General features: G+C 48.9%; 2 protein-coding genes across 2 annotated transcripts in view; both read left to right on the forward strand.

Moving 5' to 3' along the window:
* LOC101352786 (phosphoinositide 3-kinase regulatory subunit 6) overlaps window positions 1–8,982 on the forward strand; it is a 39,393-nt gene extending 30,411 nt beyond the window's left edge. Inside the window, exons 10-11 of the mRNA XM_023731073.1 lie at window positions 6,099–6,211; window positions 6,765–8,982. Coding sequence (XP_023586841.1) covers window positions 6,099–6,211; window positions 6,765–6,921 — 270 coding nt within the window. The 3' untranslated portion in view covers window positions 6,922–8,982. The remainder of the gene's footprint in view (window positions 1–6,098; window positions 6,212–6,764) is intronic.
* A 2,673-nt stretch (window positions 8,983–11,655) lies between these two features.
* Window positions 11,656–13,413, forward strand: MFSD6L (major facilitator superfamily domain containing 6 like). Its single transcript, XM_004376203.1, has one exon. The coding sequence runs from the start codon at window positions 11,656–11,658 to the stop codon at window positions 13,411–13,413; it is 1,758 nt and encodes a 585-aa protein (XP_004376260.1).
* The last annotated feature ends 7,351 nt before the right edge of the window (window positions 13,414–20,764 follow it).

Raw genomic sequence — 20,764 nt, forward strand, 5'->3', positions numbered from 1 at the left:
CTAATGTCCTGTCACCAGGTGGTTAGATCTGTTACTAGGTATGTGAGCTCAGGAGTTCACCCACTCCTCCTGTATGGATTCAGCTCAGGTGCCCTGGTAGATGGGCACCAAGTGTGTGGTGTAGGCTATCACTTATAGTCCTAGACAGGCATGGGTGATTGGTGTAGGCACAGGCATTTGGTTGCAGCAGGGGAATACACTGAGCAAGGCAGGGGGCCGACGGCTGCCCCCAAGTGTCCAGGAGGAAGGCATGTCCCTGTTGCCTAGAGTACATAGGTGAGTGGGTTTTGCAGCTGGACTATGAGCACCCAATGCTCTTGGTTGTAAGGACTGGGGGGCACCTCTTATTCATGGGCCTGTATCGCAGGTGGCTAGGTGGCGTTAGTGGAGCCACCAGTCCTCAGGCCCCTGAAGTGGGTAGGTGAAGACCCTGCTTAATGGGCAGAGCAGTGTCAAATGTCATGAACCTGACACTTCACAGCTGAAACAGCTGAAGTTAGACTTCAGGTATATACCCTGTTGTACTACGGTAATGAGAGCCTACGCTGTTGAAATAGGCCCACACAAGTCTCTGCAGGGGGAGAGGCACTCAGAGTCCATGGATCCCTTATGCCTGTGCCTAGTCAAGCAGCTGTGCCTACCCTGGGTTCCTGGCTCAGGGGAGCTGGCAGTTTATTTTTTCCCCTGTTTGTTAATTTGTTCACACTCCAAGGCCGAGCGAATGGCTCAGGGCTTGTGACGGATCCTACTTCCAGCCCAGGGGACTCAGCAATTGCTGAAGCCAGTCCAGGACCCAGTGCAGAGCAGGGAGCGGGGAGGTAAATGGGAAAGAGGTTTTTCCCTAAGAGGGGTGTTTTTGATCCATGTGGTAGGCCATCCACAAGTACTTATCTTTTGCCAATAAGGGCTGCTTCTCACTGGTTCTGGGTGGCCAAGTAGACTCTCTGGTGCTAAGTCTCCCCTGGTGCAGAAAACACGCCTCCCGAACACGGCTGCTTGCCTGCCTTACCACTCACCCATGAGCTGATCAGGCCTGAAGGGCTCAGGCTTTCACTGGATCAGGTCTGGCAACTCCTCCGCTGCTTCCGAACCTTCTCTCCCTCACCCCTGCCACTCAGTCTGGTTCCTCAACTTTGCCGTAGATGTTCAGGGCACCTAGATTGTCATATATAATTGATTCACTTGTTTTTTTCGGGTCTTTGTTGTAAGAGGGTCCACTGGAAGCATCTGACTACTCTGCCATCTTGGCTCCACCTTGACAAGTCACTTTGTATTAACACCCCTCTGTCATTTCCCATTCTGCACAGCAGGACAGCAGGAAAACCCTTGGTGTTGTGTAGCCTGGCTCCTTTTCCTCTCCATCCACAGCTCCAGTCACTCCCTGCAGACCCTTTGCCCCATGGTGTTTGGAAGTGTTCATAGTTCTAGTAGAACCCCTGGGTGGTGCAAATAGTTAACATACTTGGCCACGAACCAAAAGCTTGGAGGTTTGAGTCCACCCAGAGGCACCTCAAAAGAAAGCCCTGGTGATCTACTTCCAAAAAATCAGCCATTGAAAACTCTGTGGAGCACAGTACTATTCTGCCACACATGGGCTCACTGTTAAAAAAAAAAAAAAACCAACCAAACCTGTTGCCGTCAAGTCGATTCTGACTCATAGCGACCCCATAGGACAGAGTAGAACTGCCCCTTAGGGTTTCCAAGGAGTGGCTAGTGGATTCAAACTCCGACCCTTTGGTTAGCAGCCATAGCTCTTAACCACTACGCCACCAGGGTTTCCATGGGCTCACCATAAGAACTATTTTTTTAGGTAGTTCCATCAGGCACGCCTCTGTGCCTTTGTTCACGCTGTTCATTCAGCTGACAACACCATTCCTGCCTTCCTCTTCCCCACCTTCTTTGCCTAACTCCTACTCATCCTTCAAGAGGAAACTCAGGTGTCATCTCCACTGAGAGATGGTCCCTGATGCTCCTCCTCCTTCCTTCCACATCCTATACCCCTTCCCACTCTCCCCTTACCCCCCTATCCCCACCCTGTTGTTGCTGGGTGGAAATCCCAGGTTCTGCTTGGTGTGGCTCCTCTCAGCCAATAAAGGAGAAACCGAGGTGGGAGGGGAGAAAGGTGCCTTTATTTCCTTGCAAAAGGAAAGGAGCAGTCAGAGCTGCTGCCACCAAGACTGCTCAGCAAGGGTGAGGGGAAAGGTTACTTTTAAGGGGTTTACAAATAGGAAGTTCATACAAGTCACATCAGGAATATTCTTACTCATACTACGCAGGCACAGTGGGGTTTACATATAACTTCATGTATCACATGTTCAGAAAATAGTGGTTAAACTCCATTCAGAGGTGGGTAGGTTACTATGCATGAGGTATTTAATGAGCTAAAAGGTTATCCTGAATGTCAACATGGCGTCTAAACCGGTTTCTGCCAATTTCCTCTAGTTTTGGGGCAGCAGTTGAGAGGGGAACCAGGATTTTAATGTAAAGTTACAGGGCATACCAACCAAAGGAACCAGGATTCTAATGCAAAGCTACTGGGCTTACCAAGCAAGCTGCTTGAGGCAGTGGAATTTTCTGCAGCCTGGGAACCTCTGTCTTACTGTGAGATAGGTGCCCCACCTCTGTGCTCCCTAGAACCCCGGGGGCACAGCCATGAATCATTTGCAACACTATAAATGACATGATCTTTTTATGTTAATGGACCATGAGCTCCCTGAGCTCAGGGCCCACAGCTTAGTCATCCCTGTTATCCCCAGAACTCAGTGTGGTATCCGGCACATAGTGGGAGCTCACTAGACTCTAAGTCTCTAGTCCATCCTCCCCCTGAGAAGATTTTATCCCTGAATCGGAAGCTCACTTCCCCTGAGGTGGGCTAGCCACTGGAGGAGAGCTCTGACTGGCTGGGAGATCTACAGTTCTGAGTTGAAATCTGCCTTCCTATAAGGCCAGTCCAGCTGCTCCTTGGAAACCCTATGGGGCAGTTCTACTCTGTCCTATAGGGTCGCTATGAGTCAGAATCGACTCGACGGCAACGAGTTTGGGTTTTTTTTGGTATAGGGCCAGTCCCACTTGCTGTCAATTCTGACTCATGGTAACCCCATGTGTGTCAGAGTAGAACTGTGGTTCATAGGGTTTTCAATGACGGGTTTTTTGGAAGTAGCTCTCTAGGCCTTTCTCCCAAGGCACCTCTGGGTGGACTCGAACCTTTAACGTTTTGGTTAGGAGCTGAATGCGTTAACGGTTTGCGCTATACCAGGGACTCCTCCTATAGGGCAACCAGGTATTAAAGCTTTAAGCTCCAAGGTGGACCCATTTACCCTTAAGTTGTGTTTCCTCTTTCAAAGTCAGTTCCTTATAATAGTTTCTGCTTTTAATGACCTCTTTAAACAACCTGGTCAGGGGCTTTTTGAAAATCTAAACTTGTCACCCAAACAAGTTCTCTTTCATCCCTGCACTGATTTGCTGCGGGGGAGGTGGCGGGGGGTGGGGGGAATTCTGGTAGCCTGTGCTTTCCTTTTGGAGCCCAGGCAGGTCAGCGTGAGTGTTCTGTAGAGATGAAGCAGATGAGAAACTGAGCAGCGGGGAGAAGTTCATGGTGAGCTGGAGTGAAGGCATTCCCTGCTCAGAGAGCAGCATGGGCAAGGGCACTGTGGCTGGCTTGGTGAGTTTCAGGGTCAGCAAATATACCACCCTGGCAGGATTGGAAGTTTGATATAGAAAGTAATAGGAAATAAAGCAGGAACAGTAGAATCTCAGGGCTTTGGGGTGTGGAAGTCACCAACAGAGAAGAGGAGGCAATTAGCAGCACTTTGCCTATCCCCTCATCTTGTGAGACTGGACCCTTGGCAAATTCTGCAACTGGTTCTTTCGCCTCACTCCTACAGCTGGACTTAGACTGAAATCCAAGACGTTTGTTGTCTTTAAGGGGCAGAGCCAAACAGGTAGGGTATGTCTAGCAGTGCTGACCACAAAAGGGAAATAAGAGACCTACCCTGCAGGTAGGTGGGAGGAGGCCCCGAGGCTGCTTCCGATTTTCTAGTGGAGAAGGCAGGTCTGCAGGCAGGGTCATGGAGGCTCAGATCCAACAGGAGACACCAGAGCAGCCTGATGCAGTAGAAAGAGCACTGAGTTGAGAATCAAGCACCTGGCCCAACACCTCCCACTATGAAACCTACAGCAGGTCACATTCAACCCCTCTGGACCTCAGTCTCTTCACCTGTAGGAACCTGGAGTGTCCCTCAGCCTCACCAGCTGGAGTGAGTTCAGGTGGGACTCATTACCTAGCATAAAATGAATGCCCCTGGCTATCTCCCAAGCCCCAGCTCATGCAGGACTGCAGCCTCCCTGCATAGCCTCTCCAGGTATTTCTGAAAGGTCATAGAGGACATCTGAGTGCTCACCACCACCCTGTCAGCTGTCTATCAGTGTCCACTGCCTGCTCCCCCACCCACAGCTGCCTGTCAGGGCTAGGGGCTCCAGGGCACCAAAGCTGCCGCAGGTTCTGTCACACAGCATCGGAGACGTCCCCTCTCCCCTGTGTGGTAGGTACCCTCTGCCATGGGCTCCCCACTGTCTTGGCAAAGATTCTGGTGAATCTTTCTGTCTTTACTCACAACCCTTCTGTTCAGACTCAGCCAGGAATCTACAGATAGGGTGGTGGCGGGAGGGGGCCTGGGCTTGGAGAAAACGTGAGGAGAGAAAGAGTCCACAGTGGATTCCCCTGCCCTTCTGACAATGAGGCTGCATTACGCAGTTCATTCCTCATGCTAGGCTCCTAATTGGAAAATGATAATTAATGAAAGTTGTAGTAATAATAAACAACAAACTACTATGTTCCAGACACTTAACATATACTGTCTTATTTAATCTTCACAGCAGTCCTATAAGGTAACCAGCTGCCATGGAGTCAATTCCAGCTCACGGAGCCCCATGTGTGTCAGAGTAGAACTGTGCTCCACAGGGTTTTCCATGGCTATGATTTTTCAGAAGTAGATTGCCAGGCCTTTCTTTTGAGGCCCCTCTGGGTGGATTCGAACTGCCAACCTTTTGGTTAGCAGCGAAGCACTTAACCGTCTGTACCACCCAGGGACTCCTTGGCTACAACTAGGGAGCTTTTAAAAAGAATATCCATACCTGGACTCAACTCCAGACCACTTAAATAAAAATTTCTAATTGTATTGTTTGAAAGGTAATTCTCATGAGCAGCCAGGGTTAAGAACATCTGAATGGGGTAGACTCTAATGTCCCCAGCAACTCAAGTGTTCTGTGGTGGTAAAGTACAGAGCAGCAGTCTGCGTGTGGAATGGGCCACAGAGGTAACCCAGAATGGCAGCCTGGAACCCAAGACCCTCCAAATTCTCTGCCCAATGGGAGGGGCCTCTCTGGAGCAGCCCCCACAGGCTGGGGTTGGCGGGCTGCCTGGAGACTGCTTTCCTTTGGGCCTGGGTACTTTGCAGAGAAGCCGAGCAGGGCTCTGGGGAGTGGAAGGCAGGAACACCTTGCCCCAAGTCACCCATGCAGAGCATGGAGTCCTTCCACTTGTGTCTGGCCCCACGGGCTAATCCCACGGTACAAACTGAAGCAAGCACCCTGGATGCAGGCCTGGTTTGAGGCGTGGGGATACCTAGCTGCTTTCTAGACCCTCTGTCTCTGCCCAGGTAAATAATTTTATATGTAATCTGTCGCTAAGAACTGGGGTCAGGGCTTACAAAACTCCTGAAATGCCCGCCTAGATCCCATACATAACAATATGCCTGTCATCTAGGAGGTACTCAGAAAATGTTAGTTAAATAAATCAATACCTCAAACTCGGGTCACTTGATAACCTTGCAAGCGCCATTCACAGCATTCCAGTTTCTGTTCAAGATTAAAGACAACAGGTTGGGAACAGAGCTGCAGAAATGATGAGAGACCCAAGGGTGAGGGCAGCTTAGAAGCAATTTCTGCAGGGTTGTCACTGCCCAGAGTCACCTGCATGAAAAGATCCAGGGACCCCACGAGCTGGTCCAAAGAAACACCCATATTTCAGGGTTGGGGATATTGGCAGCGTCATGTGCTGAATATAGGTGACACTCACATGAGCTGTCTCTTTGTTGCAGACAGTGACAAACACCTTCCGGACGGCCAATATCCAGATCCAGAGCCAAGACCAAAGGCTGCTGACACTGTCGCTGGACAAGGACAATCAGCGCACCTTTAAGGATGTGGTCAGGTGAGGTTGGGCCTGCCACCCCTAGGGCTCCAGGCCTCATGGGGCCCAGCTCCTGCCATCTCCTGCTTCCAGCCCAGGACACCTACCAGAGGCAGATCCTCTGGCCAAGCAGGTGGTCTGATGGGCGTGGACTTGGGCCACTGCCCTATGACTTGAGTCCAGGAAGAAGAGGCAGATGAATGACTAACACTGGGCAGCAGCTGACATTAAAAATTTCCCAGGATTCCTATACATACACTCAGCATGCAGCCCTCCTGACCTAACCCCCTCTGCCAGCACTGGCCTTTCCAGTTCAGGCTGGCCTTCTGTGGCATCTGTGCCCCAGTTAATGTGACCTTTACTAGTTTCACCTGGGCAGGTGTGTTTGGCGAAGGCTTCTTCCCCTCTGCAGGTGTCAGACCCAGCATACTCTTTCTCATCCCGACTCTCCCTCCTCCCTCTGCGAGGCCCCTTCCTCTATATCCCTACAATAAAGGGTCTACCTTTAAAATGCCCTGGGCAGACTTGACCCCTCAGAGATTTGTCACCTGACCTGGCCTCTCTCTACCCACAGATTCGAGGTTGCTCCCTGCCCAGAGCCGTGTTCCAGGGTGCAGAAGTCCAAGGCGCCGTGGCTCAGTTTATACCAGCAGAAGGAGATGGAAATGACCAAAGCCAAGCCCAAGCCCCTCCTGATGCCCATCAACACGTTCTCTGGCATCGTCCAGTGAGCCACAGGGGCAGGGATGGATTACCCAATAAGCAAGGTATGCACGGGCTTAAGCACAAGTAGGCCCCTGCATACTTTGCTTACTGGTTAATCTGCCCCTGCACAGGGGCAGTGGAGGAGCAGAGGCTGAGAGCAGAGAGCCCAAGAGGAAGGACACACTACCCACTCACCAACAGCCAGGACGAGGTCCAGCTCCCCTGGGCAGCTGCTGCCCTGACCAGGAGAGCCTGGAGCACAGGGACCTGGCCATGGGGTCTGACTAGGAGAGCCTGGAGCACAGGGACCTGGCCACGGGGTCTGACTAGGAGAGCCTGGGGCACAGGGACCTGGCCATGGGGTCTGACCAGGAAAGCCTGACGCACAGGGACCTGGCCACGGGGTCTGACTAGGAGAGCCTGGAGCACAGGGACCTGGCCACGGGGTCTGACTAGAAGAGCCTGGAGCACAGGGGCCCGGCCGTGGGATCTGACCAGGAGAGCCTGGAGGACAGGAGCCTGGCCACAGGGTCTGTGGTGGGAAAGGCCCATACAGGCCCGAGGCGAAGCTGCAGCTGCATGAGTGAACCCACACAAAGCCCAACTTCTAGCACAAATGTCCACGCCTTCATTTATTTTAAAATCCCCCTTCTCCCACTCACACTCCCCACCCATCCCTTAAACCAAGGTTAGAGCTGCTGTTTGGTCATGGCTCTGTGACCCAGGAGAAAATGGGAAGTAGGTAAAGGCCACTGCACCCTCCCCCTCCCAAGTCTGTTCCCTTCTCTCTCCTGGGTCACTGCCCACCCCACTCACTCCCAGTTGTGAGGGAAATGTCAGATTCAATAAATGCACACTAAAGTGTTACTGTTTCATCTAATACCCAGCAATATTGGTATCTGAATAGAAACCATGGGAGTGGGTCTTAATATAACTTAATGAACCCACTTAGGACAGTTAAGAGAGTTTTGTGAATTATTAACTAGTGTGTTCTGTCTGCCTGCTCCCTCTTCTCCTCAGTCATGTCAACCCAGGGACTAGCTCTCCTGACCAAAATCGGCCCAAAGTGGAGGTAGGGATGCGGGATGGTTTCAGAGGAGTCAGAGATTAAAGATATCAAAATGTTTGGCTTTTGATTAAAAATTTTCTATTAAGGTGTAAAGTAAGAAAAAGAAATGACAAAGAACCAGTGGCCCTACCCCCAAGACTTGGTAAGGGGTCAAGGAAAAAGTCACATAGAAACTATATAAAGGCTTGGACTTAATTAAGTCCATCCCTATTCCTGGTGGCATCCCAGAGGACAGTGGGGTGGTGGTGGAAAAATCCCTTTTAAGTTCGACAATCCAAGAGTAGAGGGGTGGGCACTCTTGGCCTTTTTGGGCCAGATGTGGACACAAGCCCCAGAGTACATTCTCCATGGCTGGGAGAACAGTGAAGGGGGGCTGCCAGGGCTGCCTCGGCAGGTGGGCCCTCGGGCAGCCTTAGAGAAGCTCCCTGTGCCTCATGGAGCATGGGAAGCAGATAAGGGGGTTCTCAGGTAGCTGAAAGCAGACAAGTCCAAGGGGTCTCGCAGTTATGACAAAGCGGTGCAGCTGGGGACCATGTGGGCAGCAGTGTGGACCATGGAACCGAAGGCCAGATGGGGAACGTGAGCACCCAATGGATACCAGCCTGAAGAAGTGCCTGCCCCTCAGTGGACACCAGCCCAGGACAGAGCAAGACCTAACAATGGATGGATGTGATGTCTTCCCCTGTAGCTGCCCCACTGCAGAACCCAGGGAGGAAAGGGGGTCAGTCCTCTATGTGACTGAGTGGGCTTTAAACCTGAATTGACTAAGAAATTGCTGAATCTGAGTGAACTTACCTGGAGGTGGCTAGCCTTCTTTGTTTTCTGCCATTGGGGATGATGTGAACTGACTCATATCAATTTGGGCATTTATTAGGTTCTTTAGGTAAAGAACAGAGTTTAACAATTGTTAGAGGTTAGGTGAGGTCTGGGTGATGCAAATGGTTTATGCTCAGTTACTAACCTAAAGGCTGGCAGTTCAAACCTGTCTTAGTTATCTAGTGCTGCTATAACAGAAATACCACAAGTGGATAGCTTTGACAAAGAAAAGTTAATTCTCTCACAGTCCAGTAGGCTAGAAGTCCGTATTCAGGGTGCTGACTCTAGGGGAAGGCTTTCTTTCTCTGTCAGCTCTGGAGGAGGGTCCTTGTCATCAGTCTTCTCTTGGTCTGGGAGCATCTCAGCACAGGAACCTCAGGTCCAAAGGACGTGCTCTGCTCCTGGCACTGCTTTCTTGGTGGTATGTGGTCCCCATGTCTCTCTGCCCATTTCTCTCCTTTATATCTCAGAAGAGACTGTCTTAAAACACTATCTAATCTTGTAGATCTCATCAATACCACTGCCACTAATCCATCTCATTACATCATAGTGACAGGATTTATAACACATAGGGAAATCACATCAGATGACAAAATGGTAGACAATCATACAATACTGGGAATCATGACCTAGCCCAGTTGACAGGTATTTTTGGGGTACACAATTCAATCCATGACAGAACTCACTCAGCAGTGCCATGGAAGAAAGGTCTGGCAATCTGCTTCCATAAAGACTACAGCCAAGAAAACCTTATGTAGTAGTTGTACTCTGTAACACATGGGGTCACCATGAGTTGGAATCAACTGAGCAGCAATGGACAGAGTTAAGTGAGGGGTCTGGGTCTCCTCCCCAACAACCTCTTCACCACTTTACAATGAAATCAAGTCACAAACCAAATTCTGTTACACAGACATTCGTTGACAAGTAGTACTCACACCCCCAAATAATCAAACAACCTGTTCTGTAAGTTGGAAGATGACAGAGATCTCTGTCCTTGTAGATGCTTTGACCAAATCTTATAGGAAATGTTCACTCAGGGCAAATGTCTCAGTATTCTAAGGGTGGGACTCAGCTACCTTATATTCGGATTCAGGCAGCAAGATTCCTTTGAGTCAGTGGCTGGACACTGGAAAATTTGAGACTAAAGTGTACAGCACCATTCCGAAGAGTTTAGACAACTGGAATCTCTAAATTCTTATACCCTGTTCACATAAGGGGGAAATGCCTCTGAAGTATTTATAACTGATTCGCGTGACTTGGACACCACTAATTTCACCAGTAAAGAACTATTTCCAATATCTGTTATGCTAGTTAATGATGAAGCCACTTCCGTTAATTTGAAATAAAGATTTCTGAAGTACTTGTATTAGCATTGGAATGTGACTTTTTGATTAAATGCTATCTAACCACCTCTGGGAAAGAAAGGCCTGGCGATCACTTCCAAAAAATCAGCCAGTGAAAAGCCTATGGATCACAACAGTCTGATTCCATTGTGCATGGGGTCGCCATGAGTTGGGGGCCAACTGGACAGCAGCTAACAACTATAACTGGCCACCTTTAGGTGTAGATTACAACTATCCAGTACAAACATACAGTGGTGGAAGCTGTGATATGCTGCCCAGATCCCCTTCAGGAATGAAGGACTTCTCCTCCCAGCTGCTGGGTGTGCTACTGGAAGGCAGCCCTCTTTGGGGATTGTCTCAGCTGAAGAAAATTGTGTCATCCAAGGTCCTGCCTCTTCTGGAGCAGCTAGCATACAGTGAAACAGTCGTGTGTGTGTGTGTGTGTGTGTGTGTGTGTGTGTCTGTGTGTGTCTGTGTGTGTGTGCGTGTGTGTGTGTGTGTGTGTGTGTGTGTAGAGGGGAGAAAGATTTGCCATTTTAGTTAGGGTGGCCGGCGCTACGGAAAATAGCGCCTAGGGAAATTAGTGTTAAATTGCTGAATGATCTCTCATAGCTGGCGATGGAAACTGACGGCCAATTAAAAAAACCCACTGCCGTCCAGTCGATTCCAACTCATAGCAACCCTATAGGACCGAGAAGAACTGCCCCACAGGGTTTCCAAGGAGTGCCTGCTGGATTCAAACTGCCGACCTTTTGGTTAGCAGCCGTAGCTCTTAACCACTATGCCACCCGGGTTTCCTGATGGCCAACAGAAACTGTTAATTGGCGCCCCGCCTCAAGCGGCGCTCAGGGCACGCGCCCTACCTGTTACACCTTGTTTACGCCTCTGCCTGAGTGGCCACGGACTATCACTGAGGGTAGCAGGATGGTCATCGCTCAGGGAACACTTGAGTAAAGACCTGAAGGGGCCTCGTGTATGTCATTAATTCCATTCTCGTTCCCTGCTTCACACTTCGAGCAGTTTTACTTGCCTGAAGCAGTTCAGCGATTTAGCCCAGACTCCGTGGACGACGCGGGGCAGCCAGAGGCCGGCGGGTCCCCGTGGCCTAGCTTGGAGCGCGCCCTGCAGGCCACAGGCCGCGAGCCTCGCACACCCGCGCGCGGCCGGGCAGGTGGGGCTGCGGCCAAGGGCCCTGGAGGGCAGCAGGAAGCTGCAGGTGCGGCCTGCAGGTGCACCGGCCTCGCCCCGCCCCCTGCCCCTCCCCTCGGGGCGGGGCCACTTCCGGGCCCTTGGCCGGACGTGGTGGGGGCGGCCGTTGGCCGGGTGATCGCGCCCCGGTCCGAGGTCTGAGGCGCTACTGGCTCGCTGCGCCCCCCGGGCCCTCGAGCTTCCCTTCCCGGCCATGGGGCTGTGCCCTCCCCGGCCGCCGCCGCCCGCCCAGGCCTCCTGAAAGGCCCGCGTGCGAGGGCGCCGCGCCCGCCCTGCGCCCAGCTGCTCCTCCGCCGGCCGGGGAGGATTGGAGCCGGGCAGCCATGAGCGCCAACCCGCAGTGGGACATCAGCAGGGCGCTCGGGGTGGCTAGGCTCTTCCACCTGGTGTGTGGGGTCCGGGATGCCTGCGTGACCCCGTTCCTGACCCTCTACCTGAGGCAGCTGGGCCTAACGGCGCCCTGGGTGGGCCTCCTAATGGGAACCAAGCACCTGATCGCAGCCTTCTGGGCTCCCTTCTGTGCCTTCCTGGCCAAAAGCTACCAGAAAAGGAGAGTGCTTCTGATAGGCTCGCTGCTCGGCTCGGTGGGAGCCAGCCTGCTGATGGTCCTGGTCCCGCCTTTGGACAAAGACCTGGTGTATCGTTCATGTAATGGGAGCAGCAGCGTGACCACCACAGTCATACCACTGGGGGTCTCACGAACAGTGAACATCACCTCAGCGCAAGAGGCGACCTCAAACCACCGAGCGGGGCCTCCAGGTCTCCTAGCCAAGAGTACTGGAATCATGGAAACCTCTGGCTTCAGAATAGGAGCTGATGAAAGTCACCAAGAGCCTTTCAGTCATCTGCCCAACTACTTGGTGGACTCTGTTGAAGGAGCCAGGACGACATCCCAAGTTCTCCATCACGTTACCTCTTTTGAGGTGGTCAAAACTGCCCTCTCTCTGCTTCCTGAGGGTACAGAGCTGGGACGTCCAGCCAACTTGTCCGTAGTCAAGGGGAAAGCCCAGGCCCTTGGCCTCTCCTTGGAAGGGTTGCGGTGGACTTTCATCCTCTCCTTGGGGTCCATGGTGTTCTGGGAGCTGCTGACAGCCCCCCTGGAGCAGGTGGCAGATGACAGCCTTTATGAATACCTGGACTTTGTGGATGCCACTGATCGCTACCGAAGCCTGTGGGTCGGGAGGTTGCTGGGCATGTCAGTTGGTGTGTGTAGCATCTCTGCTTTGGTGGGGCAGCTGGACTGCTTCCTGATGACAAATGGCCCCCGGGGTGTGGTACACTTCTATGGCTACTCACTTGTCAGCACCCTGGCCCTACTGGTGAGCATTGCCTTTCCTGTCCCCATCTGCAAGCGGCGGGAGCCCAGCTACAAAACCATCAAAGCACTGTCACTCATAGGGGGCGACCCCCGTCTCATTCTCCTTGCCTTCACTGTCTTTTTGGTGGGAGCTGCCACCAGTACTGTGCAGAACTTTCTGTTCTGGCACATGAAAGACCATGGCAGCAGTGAGCTGGTCATGGGCTTCTCAGTCGCCCTCAGCTTGCTGGGGGAAATTCTACTTCATTCGTTCAAGATTGCATTGCTTAAGAAACTGTCCAGGGTGGGCACGGTGGGGCTGGGGCTGGGCTGCCTCGCTGGACAGCTGCTCTACTACTCCTTCCTGTGGAGCTGGTGGTCCGTCCTCCCTGTCCAGATCTTGAGTGCCTTCAGCAGCGGTGCTCTTTGGTGGGCAGTGGGGGCCTCGCTAGAGGACCTGGCCACCCCAGGAACAGAGAGGTCTGTGAGTGCCATGTTCCGAGGCCACTTTTACGGGGGCGGGTCTAGCCTGGGCAGCTTTGTAGGGGGCTTCGTGGTGATGTACTCCAGCCTCACTGTGCTCTACCAGGCCTGTTGCGTGGTCCTACTGCTCTGGCTGGCCTTGTTCCTCACCATCCAGGCACGGCTGCCTCAAGAGCGGAAGATCAACTACTCAGAGTTACTGGTCATGGAGGCGAGCGACACCAGTGACTCTGAGGAGGGGTCCGAGCGGGACTGGCTTGTGAGGGCCATGAGGGAGGAGCACTCAGACTGGAAGGGGTGAGAGAAAGTCTGCACTTCTGGGAAGGCACCAAAGGATTAGTCAGAACTCAGTCTGCTGAGGAAAAACCCTGCCTTGGACTGTGGGGACCCTGGGGAGGAAGAAGGCGTGTCTGTGCTGAAGGTCCAGCAGGACCACCTCACCGCATGGTTTTCTTTACTTTTATAGTAAAGGGAGATTTAGGTTTTTGCCATTCAATCTTTTTTAAATAATGGAGGAAGAATACATTTGTTAAAAAAAACAAACACAGAAATCTCTTTGTATTCTTTATATTTTGATGTATAAGGTTTGTGAGAACTCGAGTAGTGTAGACTCTGATTCTGTGGAATTCACCAGCTGAAATGATCACATCAAATTGGCAGTACCAGGAACCCAACAGGGACCTGCAGGATTCAGTGGGCAGAGAGGGCGGCGGGCTTAGATGAGTCATGTACATTCCCATGGGTCATAAAGGCATTAGCATGATTCTATAGAAGTTGTACTGTGGGCAGGTGAGAATGGTAATGAGAACCAACACGCTTCTGTCTCCCTGCCCACAATATTCAGGCACCTACCCTCACACCTGGGTACTTACGTGTCCAACAAGAGAAAACCATGAGAAGTGTTGCATGTGTTGGGGGGAAAGGGTCCTTAGAATCAATATATTTACATCAGAGCAAGGACAAGTCTGTGTCCTTTGGACTCACACTATGCCTCACAAGAGCACGTGGAGATTTTTAACGTCAGCTTTGATCCAGGCCATCTCCACGCAGCAGGCCACACACACTAGCTGTGCCTAGCCGCTCAGCGGGGTTTTGAGAGTGGCAAGCTAGTGCCTTTCCAAACCCCCAGAACCCTCCCTGGCCCCCAGGGAAGAGCTCTTTATTCCAGAGGCCCGGCCCCAAGTGCCCAATTCTTCTGCCTCATAATCAGATAAATTTAAGATACTGGATTTCAAAGGGGCATCATTCTATAAATACAGAAAATGCCTCATAGCTGGAGAAGAACAGACACGAATGCCCACTGGGTCAGACTGGTATTAGGATCTTTCTATTTATTGTTTTTTAATTCTCACAACTCCCTAATGGACAGGTTATTAGTTAAAAAGCTTTAGGGTACAAATAACCAAAAAAATTACCTCTGCCTTAAATAATTAGGGAATAATTTGTCTCACTTAAGAAGTCTGTTGGGGGCAGTGCAGAGCTGGTAAGCTGCCCGATGATGTCACTGGGGACCTAGAATCTTTTCATCTCTTCACTCTGTCATCCTCAGTTTGTAGGCCTCCATCCGGTATTTGTACTCTTATAATGACAAAATGGCTCCTGTACCTCCAGGCCTCTTGTCCATGTTCCAGGCAAGAAGAAGAGGGAAAGGGAGAAACAGCAACGAGTGCTTATATCTGGAAAACAAAAGCCTTCTGAGTGAACTGTGTCACATGGACACCCTAACTGCAAGGGAGTCTGGGAGGCAGAGTGTTTGTAGCTGAGCACGCTTACACCCTAAGCAGAATCAGGATTCTGTCAGGAGGAAGAGGGGGCTGGGTACTGGATGGTCAACTAGCAATGTGTGCCACAGCATCAGAAGTGGAATTCACGTCCAGATCTGTCTCATTCCAAAGCCTTTTATCTTTCACTACAGTAAGCCAGCATCCCTGCAGAAATGACTTTAACAACTTGACCTCCACAACAGCCCTATGAATAAATCAAACTTGTTAACTGCATTTACAACTGAGAAAATGGAGTCTCAGAGAAGTCACACGTTGGGTCACTGGCAGAAACACCACCAGAGCCGTGATCCCCTTACTAAATTTAGTGTATTTTCTGTTATGCCAAACCTAGCTGTCCATTCAAAGCAGCTGGGAAGCATATCTAAAAAGATAGATTCCTGGGTTCCATCAGAATCTCTCGTGGTGGGGCCCAGAAGTCTGTATTTTTAATGCAATCTCCAAATGATTATGATGTGGCTGAGCACTAGCCTGCTTCGTTACCCTTGCCAACCCTGTGTGTCCCACTTCTTTGCCAAATGCTTCTGGTGTGCAGGGGAAAGAATAATAGCTATGGAGTGCTTACTAGAGGCTAGGCACTGTTCTAAACACTTTACATGTACAAGCTCATTTCATCCGCAAAACAGCCTTCCGATGTAGTCGCTATTAACATCTCTAATTTACAGATGACAAAACTGAGTTAAGTAACTTGCTTGAGGTCACACAGCCGGTAGGTGGCAGAGTTGGAATTCAGACCCAGCCTGGTGGCTCCAGAGCCTGAGATTTAATCACCATGCTCAAAGGCGAGGACATTGGAGAAAAAGGGGAAAATTAAATAGTAAGAGCTAAGGCAGCTATCATTTGATATTTACTGGATAGTACATAGTGTTGGGTGTGTAGACAAAACATACAATAATTCCAAAATACAAACGTGTGTACTTCTAACATAAAAAGGGTGAGGAGCAGGTCTTGGCTTAAGAAGAGAGTTAAGCTAATGGGTGTGGTTTAGCCTGAAGACGAGGAAGAAGGTGGAAGAAGGAGGAGTGGAGGAGGACCAGGACGGGGAGAGGAAGGAGAAGAGGAAGAAGGCTGAGTGATGTCAGGGTTCAAGAATCTAAGATTCTTAATGGCAAGGATGCTGAGAAAATTGTGTTTGGGCTATTTAGTTAGTATTTGACTGCCTTCTATTTGCAAAAAATAATAAAAAAAAATTTGTGCTACTTGCCTGGGGAATACAAAAATGAGTAAAATACATAGTCCCTACCCTCAAGAAGCTAATAGTCTACCCTAGGCACCCTGCTGATTCAGATCTGAAGCCACTCCCCAAGTTCACCTTTCAGCCAAAGATTAGACAGGACTATCCTGGTAGTGCAGTGGTTAAAAGCTCAGCTGCTAACCAAAAGGTTGACAGTTCAAATCCACCAGCTGCTCCTTGGAAACCTTATGGGGCAGTTCTACTCTGTCCTATGGGGTCACTCTGAGTCAGAATCGACTCGACGGCAACGGGTATAAAACAATAACAGGTGAGGAATGTGCTTCTTAGTTCAGTCAAATATATAAGACCAAATGGGCAACACCTGCCCCAAAGCAAAGATGAGAGGGCAGAAAGGGACAGGAAACATGGAGGAATGAATACAGGCAACCTGGGGTGTAAAGGGAAAGGGGGAGAGTGCTGACACATTGAAGGGATTGCAACCAATGTTACAAAACAGTTTGTGTATAAATTTTTGAGTGAGAAACTAATTTGCACAGTAAACTTTCGCTTAAAGCACAATAAAATTTTTAAAAAAGCCAAAGAGAAGTAAATGCAATTGAATAATATACAAACTAAAAAAGAAGCTAATATCCTAACAGGGAGATCTACTTACATACATACGTACACATATATAAAAAAGCACAGGACAAGACACTGTGATAAATGTCACACAAAAAGTATTACAGGAGTTTAGGAAAAAGATAATTCCTGACTCAAGAACTCAACAAAGGTTCTTAAGCTGAGCCTTAAGCTAAGCCTTGAAGGATAGGTATACTTTTACAGGTAGAGAGAAAGTAGTACTTAGGGGATGGCATTCTAGGCAAAAGGAACAGCATGAGCAAAGCCGTAGAGGAGGGAAAAAGCATGAAGTGTACTTGGAGAATAACCTCATTGCCATTGAGTCGATTCTGACCCATAGTCAACCCTATAGAACAGAGTAGAACTGCCCCATAGAGTTCCCAACAAGCACCTGGTGAATTTGAACGGCCGACCTTTTGATTAGCAGCCATAACACTTAACCACTAAGCCACCAGGGTTTCCACTTGGAGAACAGCAAGGAATATAGTTTGACTACAGCAAAGGATTTGTTCAGGACAGTGCTGAAAGACAATACTAGAAAAATAGCTTGGGATCAGATCATGGAGGGCTTTGATTCTGTAGACTTTGGGTAAACCATGGAAGGTTCTGGACAAGGTCATGAGAAGTGAAAACTGCACTGATCCTTTTTTTAAAAAAAATTATTGAGGTATAGTTGACATATAATAAGCTGCACATATTTAAATTGTACAATTTGCTAAGTTTTGACATGTGTCTACACCTGTGAAACCAACACCACAATCAAGATAGTGAACGTATCCATCACTTTCTGTTGGTATATATTAGTTTGCATTTTTTTAGACTACAGTATGTATTCTTTTTTTGTCTGACTTCCTTCACTCAACATAATTATTTTGAGATTCACCAATATTGTTGAGTGTATCAATAGTTCATTCCTTGTTATTGCTGAGTATTATTCCATTGTATGGATATACCACAATTTGTTTATCCATTCATCTCTTGATGGACATTGGATTGCTTTCAAATAAAGCTTCTATGAATATTTACGTTCAAGTCTTTGTAGGGACACATGCTTTCGTTTCTCTTGGGTAAATACCAAGGAATAGAATGACTGGATCATATGGTAGGCATACATTTAACTTTTTTCTTTAATAATTTATTTTATTTTTTTGTTGTTGTCAAGAATATACACAGCAAAAACATATACCAATTCAAGTTTCTACAATTTAGTGACAGCGATTACATTCTTCCAGTTGTGCAACCACTCTCACCCACGTTTTTCAGAGTTGTTCTTCCCCAATAACATGAACTCACTGCCCCCTAAGATTCCTGTCTAATCTTTAGAGTTGCTGTTGTCAGTGTGTAACTTTTTAAGAAACTACTAAATAGTTTTCCAAAAAGGTTGCGCCATTTTATATCCCGCCAGCAATGCACAAGAGTTCCAGTTCCTCCACATCATCACTGACACTTAGTATGGTCAGTCTTTTTAATTTTAGCCATTCTAATAGGTGTGTAGTAGTATCTCGTTGTGGTTTTAATTTGCATTTCCCTGATAATTAACGGTGTCGAGCAGCTTTTCATTGTGCTGAGTTTTTGAAGATTAATCAGCAGCAAAGAAATGAGCACGACTAAAACAACCTAAGGTCACCATAAGAGCATATTACCTATCAGAATAGTAAATGCTTCAGAGTGTAGAGTGTTTGTTCCTAGAGTGCTTTAAAAAAAAAGAACAAAAAGACTAGATAATTTTCCATCTTGGATAGTTTCACATACCCACAAGCCTCAGTATAGAGAATCGAACCAGGTGATCTCTTGAGGCCTCTCAGAATTCTATTCCATGCACTGGGATATGGCTGTTATGGAATGAATTGTGTCCCCCAAAAAGTTACGTTGAATTCCTAACCTCTATACTTGAAAATATGGCCCTGTTTGGAAATCAGAGTTTTCTTTTGTTATGTTAATGAGGCTGTACTGGAGTAGGGTGTGTGCTAAATCTAATCCCTTCTGCACGGTGTTTTATAAAAAGAGCAGAATAGACGCAGAGACTCACAGGGGAAGATGCCACAGATGCAGCTATAAGTAGCAAAGAAACACCAAGGATTGCTGGCAGTCACCAAAAACTAGGAGAGATACCCACAGAAAGAATCAACGTGGCTGAGACCCTGATTGGACTTTCAGCCTCCAGAACTGTGAGAAAATAAACGTCTGTTCTTTAAAGCCACCTACTTGTGGTTTTTGTTTGTTGCTTGGTTGGTTGGTTTTGGTTACGGCAGCGCTAGGAAGCTATGACAATGGCCTTTGTGGAAAAATGCTGAGATCACTGACTGGTATCAAAGTATATAAAAATTTGGAAGACAATCTGAGGTGCAAATCACTGTTTAAATAAAGCCTGTCCCTCTGTTTTGTCTGCTGCATAGGTGTTGTCTTCATTATGTAGTGCTGCTATAACAGAAATACCACAAGTAGATGGCTTTTACAAACAAAAATTTATTTTCTCACAGTTTAGGAGGCTAGAAGTCCAAATTTAGAGCGCCGGCTTGGGGGGAAGCCTTTCTCTCTCTGTCGGCTCTGGAGGAAGGTCCGTGCTGATCAGGACAGCCTCTTCTCACCAGGGTCCACAGGCAGGCCTCTCTCTGACCTTTGGCCCCTCGGCCTGGCCTCTGCCTTGCTTGGGCAAGTGTTACAAAGCTCTTTAGCTCCACCAATAAGTGCCCGGTGGCACCTCACCCCACCAAGAAGCCTCCTGTCCAAAGGCACTCAGCTCTCCCTCGCTCTGTGGGTCAGCTCCTGTAACATCTCATCCTGATCTCCTGGTTCTGCTGCCACCGTTTCTCGGCATCTTGCACCATCTCCAGTGTTATAGCTCCCTCTGTCTGTGTCTCTTGATTTTAGGAGGTTCTCAGCCAGGGACACCAGGCCTAAAGGATACACTCCACTCCCTTCTCTTCTTGGTGGTGTGGAGGTCCCTATCTCTGCTTTCTTCTCTCTCCTTTTATCTCTTATAAGATATAAGGTTTGACTCAAGTAAGGGCATGACTTGAATAAGGGTGGTAAGGGTGGTGACTGGGGTAAGGGTGATGACTTGAGTCACACCCTCTAGTAAGGCAGTGACTCAAGATACATCCCACCCTAATCCTGCCTCATTAACATAAAGGACAACTTACTCCCAAATGGACCATAATAACCACAGGCATAGAGGCAACAGTTACAACACATCACAAAATGAGATAATTACATCAGATCACAAAATGGAGGTCAACTACACAGTACTGGGAATCGTGGCCTAGCCAAGTTGACACCTATTTTGAGGGGACACAGTTCAATCCGTAACAGATGTCCAGCATGGTATGTGTAAATAGGAGTCTTTCTGGCAGGTATATTATTATAGGAATCCCAGACCTTTTCCTGACCAGGATCTATTCTTTGATTTCCCCTAAAGTTGGTCTACCATTGCCCCTGTGACTCTGCCAAATGGATTGTTGTTCCAGAGAAGTGGTTTTTGACATTTTAGCGTTCAAGTTGCTGTTGGTGTTAGCTGTTGTCAAGTCATCGCCTAACTCGAGGCAACCCCATGCACAATGGAATGGAACACTGCCCCGTCCTGTGCTATCCTCATGATCAGTTATGGCTAGGACTGTTGTGATTCATAGGGTTTTCACTGGCTGATTGTCATAAATAGATCACCAGGTCTTTCTTTCTAGCCCATTTTAGTCTAGAAGCTCTGCTGAAACCTGTTCATAAAAACATGCAAGTTACCACTAACAGATGTGTAGTAGCTGTGCATGAGATGCATTGGCCTGGAATCAAACCTGCGTATCCCTCATGGACAGCAAGAATTCTGCCACTGAACCAGCACTGCCTCACTTGGGGCTCGTGTTGTTCTTGCTGTTAGGTGCCATTGAGTCCATTTCACTCATAAAACCAAACCAAACCTGTTGCCATGGAATCAATTTGATTCTGGCTCGTAAGGACCCCATAGGACAGAGTTGAACTGCCCCATAGGGTTTCCAAGGCTGTAAATCTTTATGGAAACAGACTGCCACATCTTTCTCCTGCAGAGTGGCTGGTGAGTTCGAATT

Source organism: Trichechus manatus, unplaced genomic scaffold (genome assembly GCF_000243295.1).
Source record: "Trichechus manatus latirostris isolate Lorelei unplaced genomic scaffold, TriManLat1.0 scaffold00040, whole genome shotgun sequence".
Lineage (NCBI taxonomy): Eukaryota > Metazoa > Chordata > Mammalia > Sirenia > Trichechidae > Trichechus > Trichechus manatus.

Excerpts from the sequence above, each read along its gene's own strand:
- MFSD6L (XM_004376203.1), top strand. The coding sequence starts at position 11,656 with ATGAGCGCCAACCCGCAGTGGGACATCAGCAGGGCGCTCGGGGTGGCT.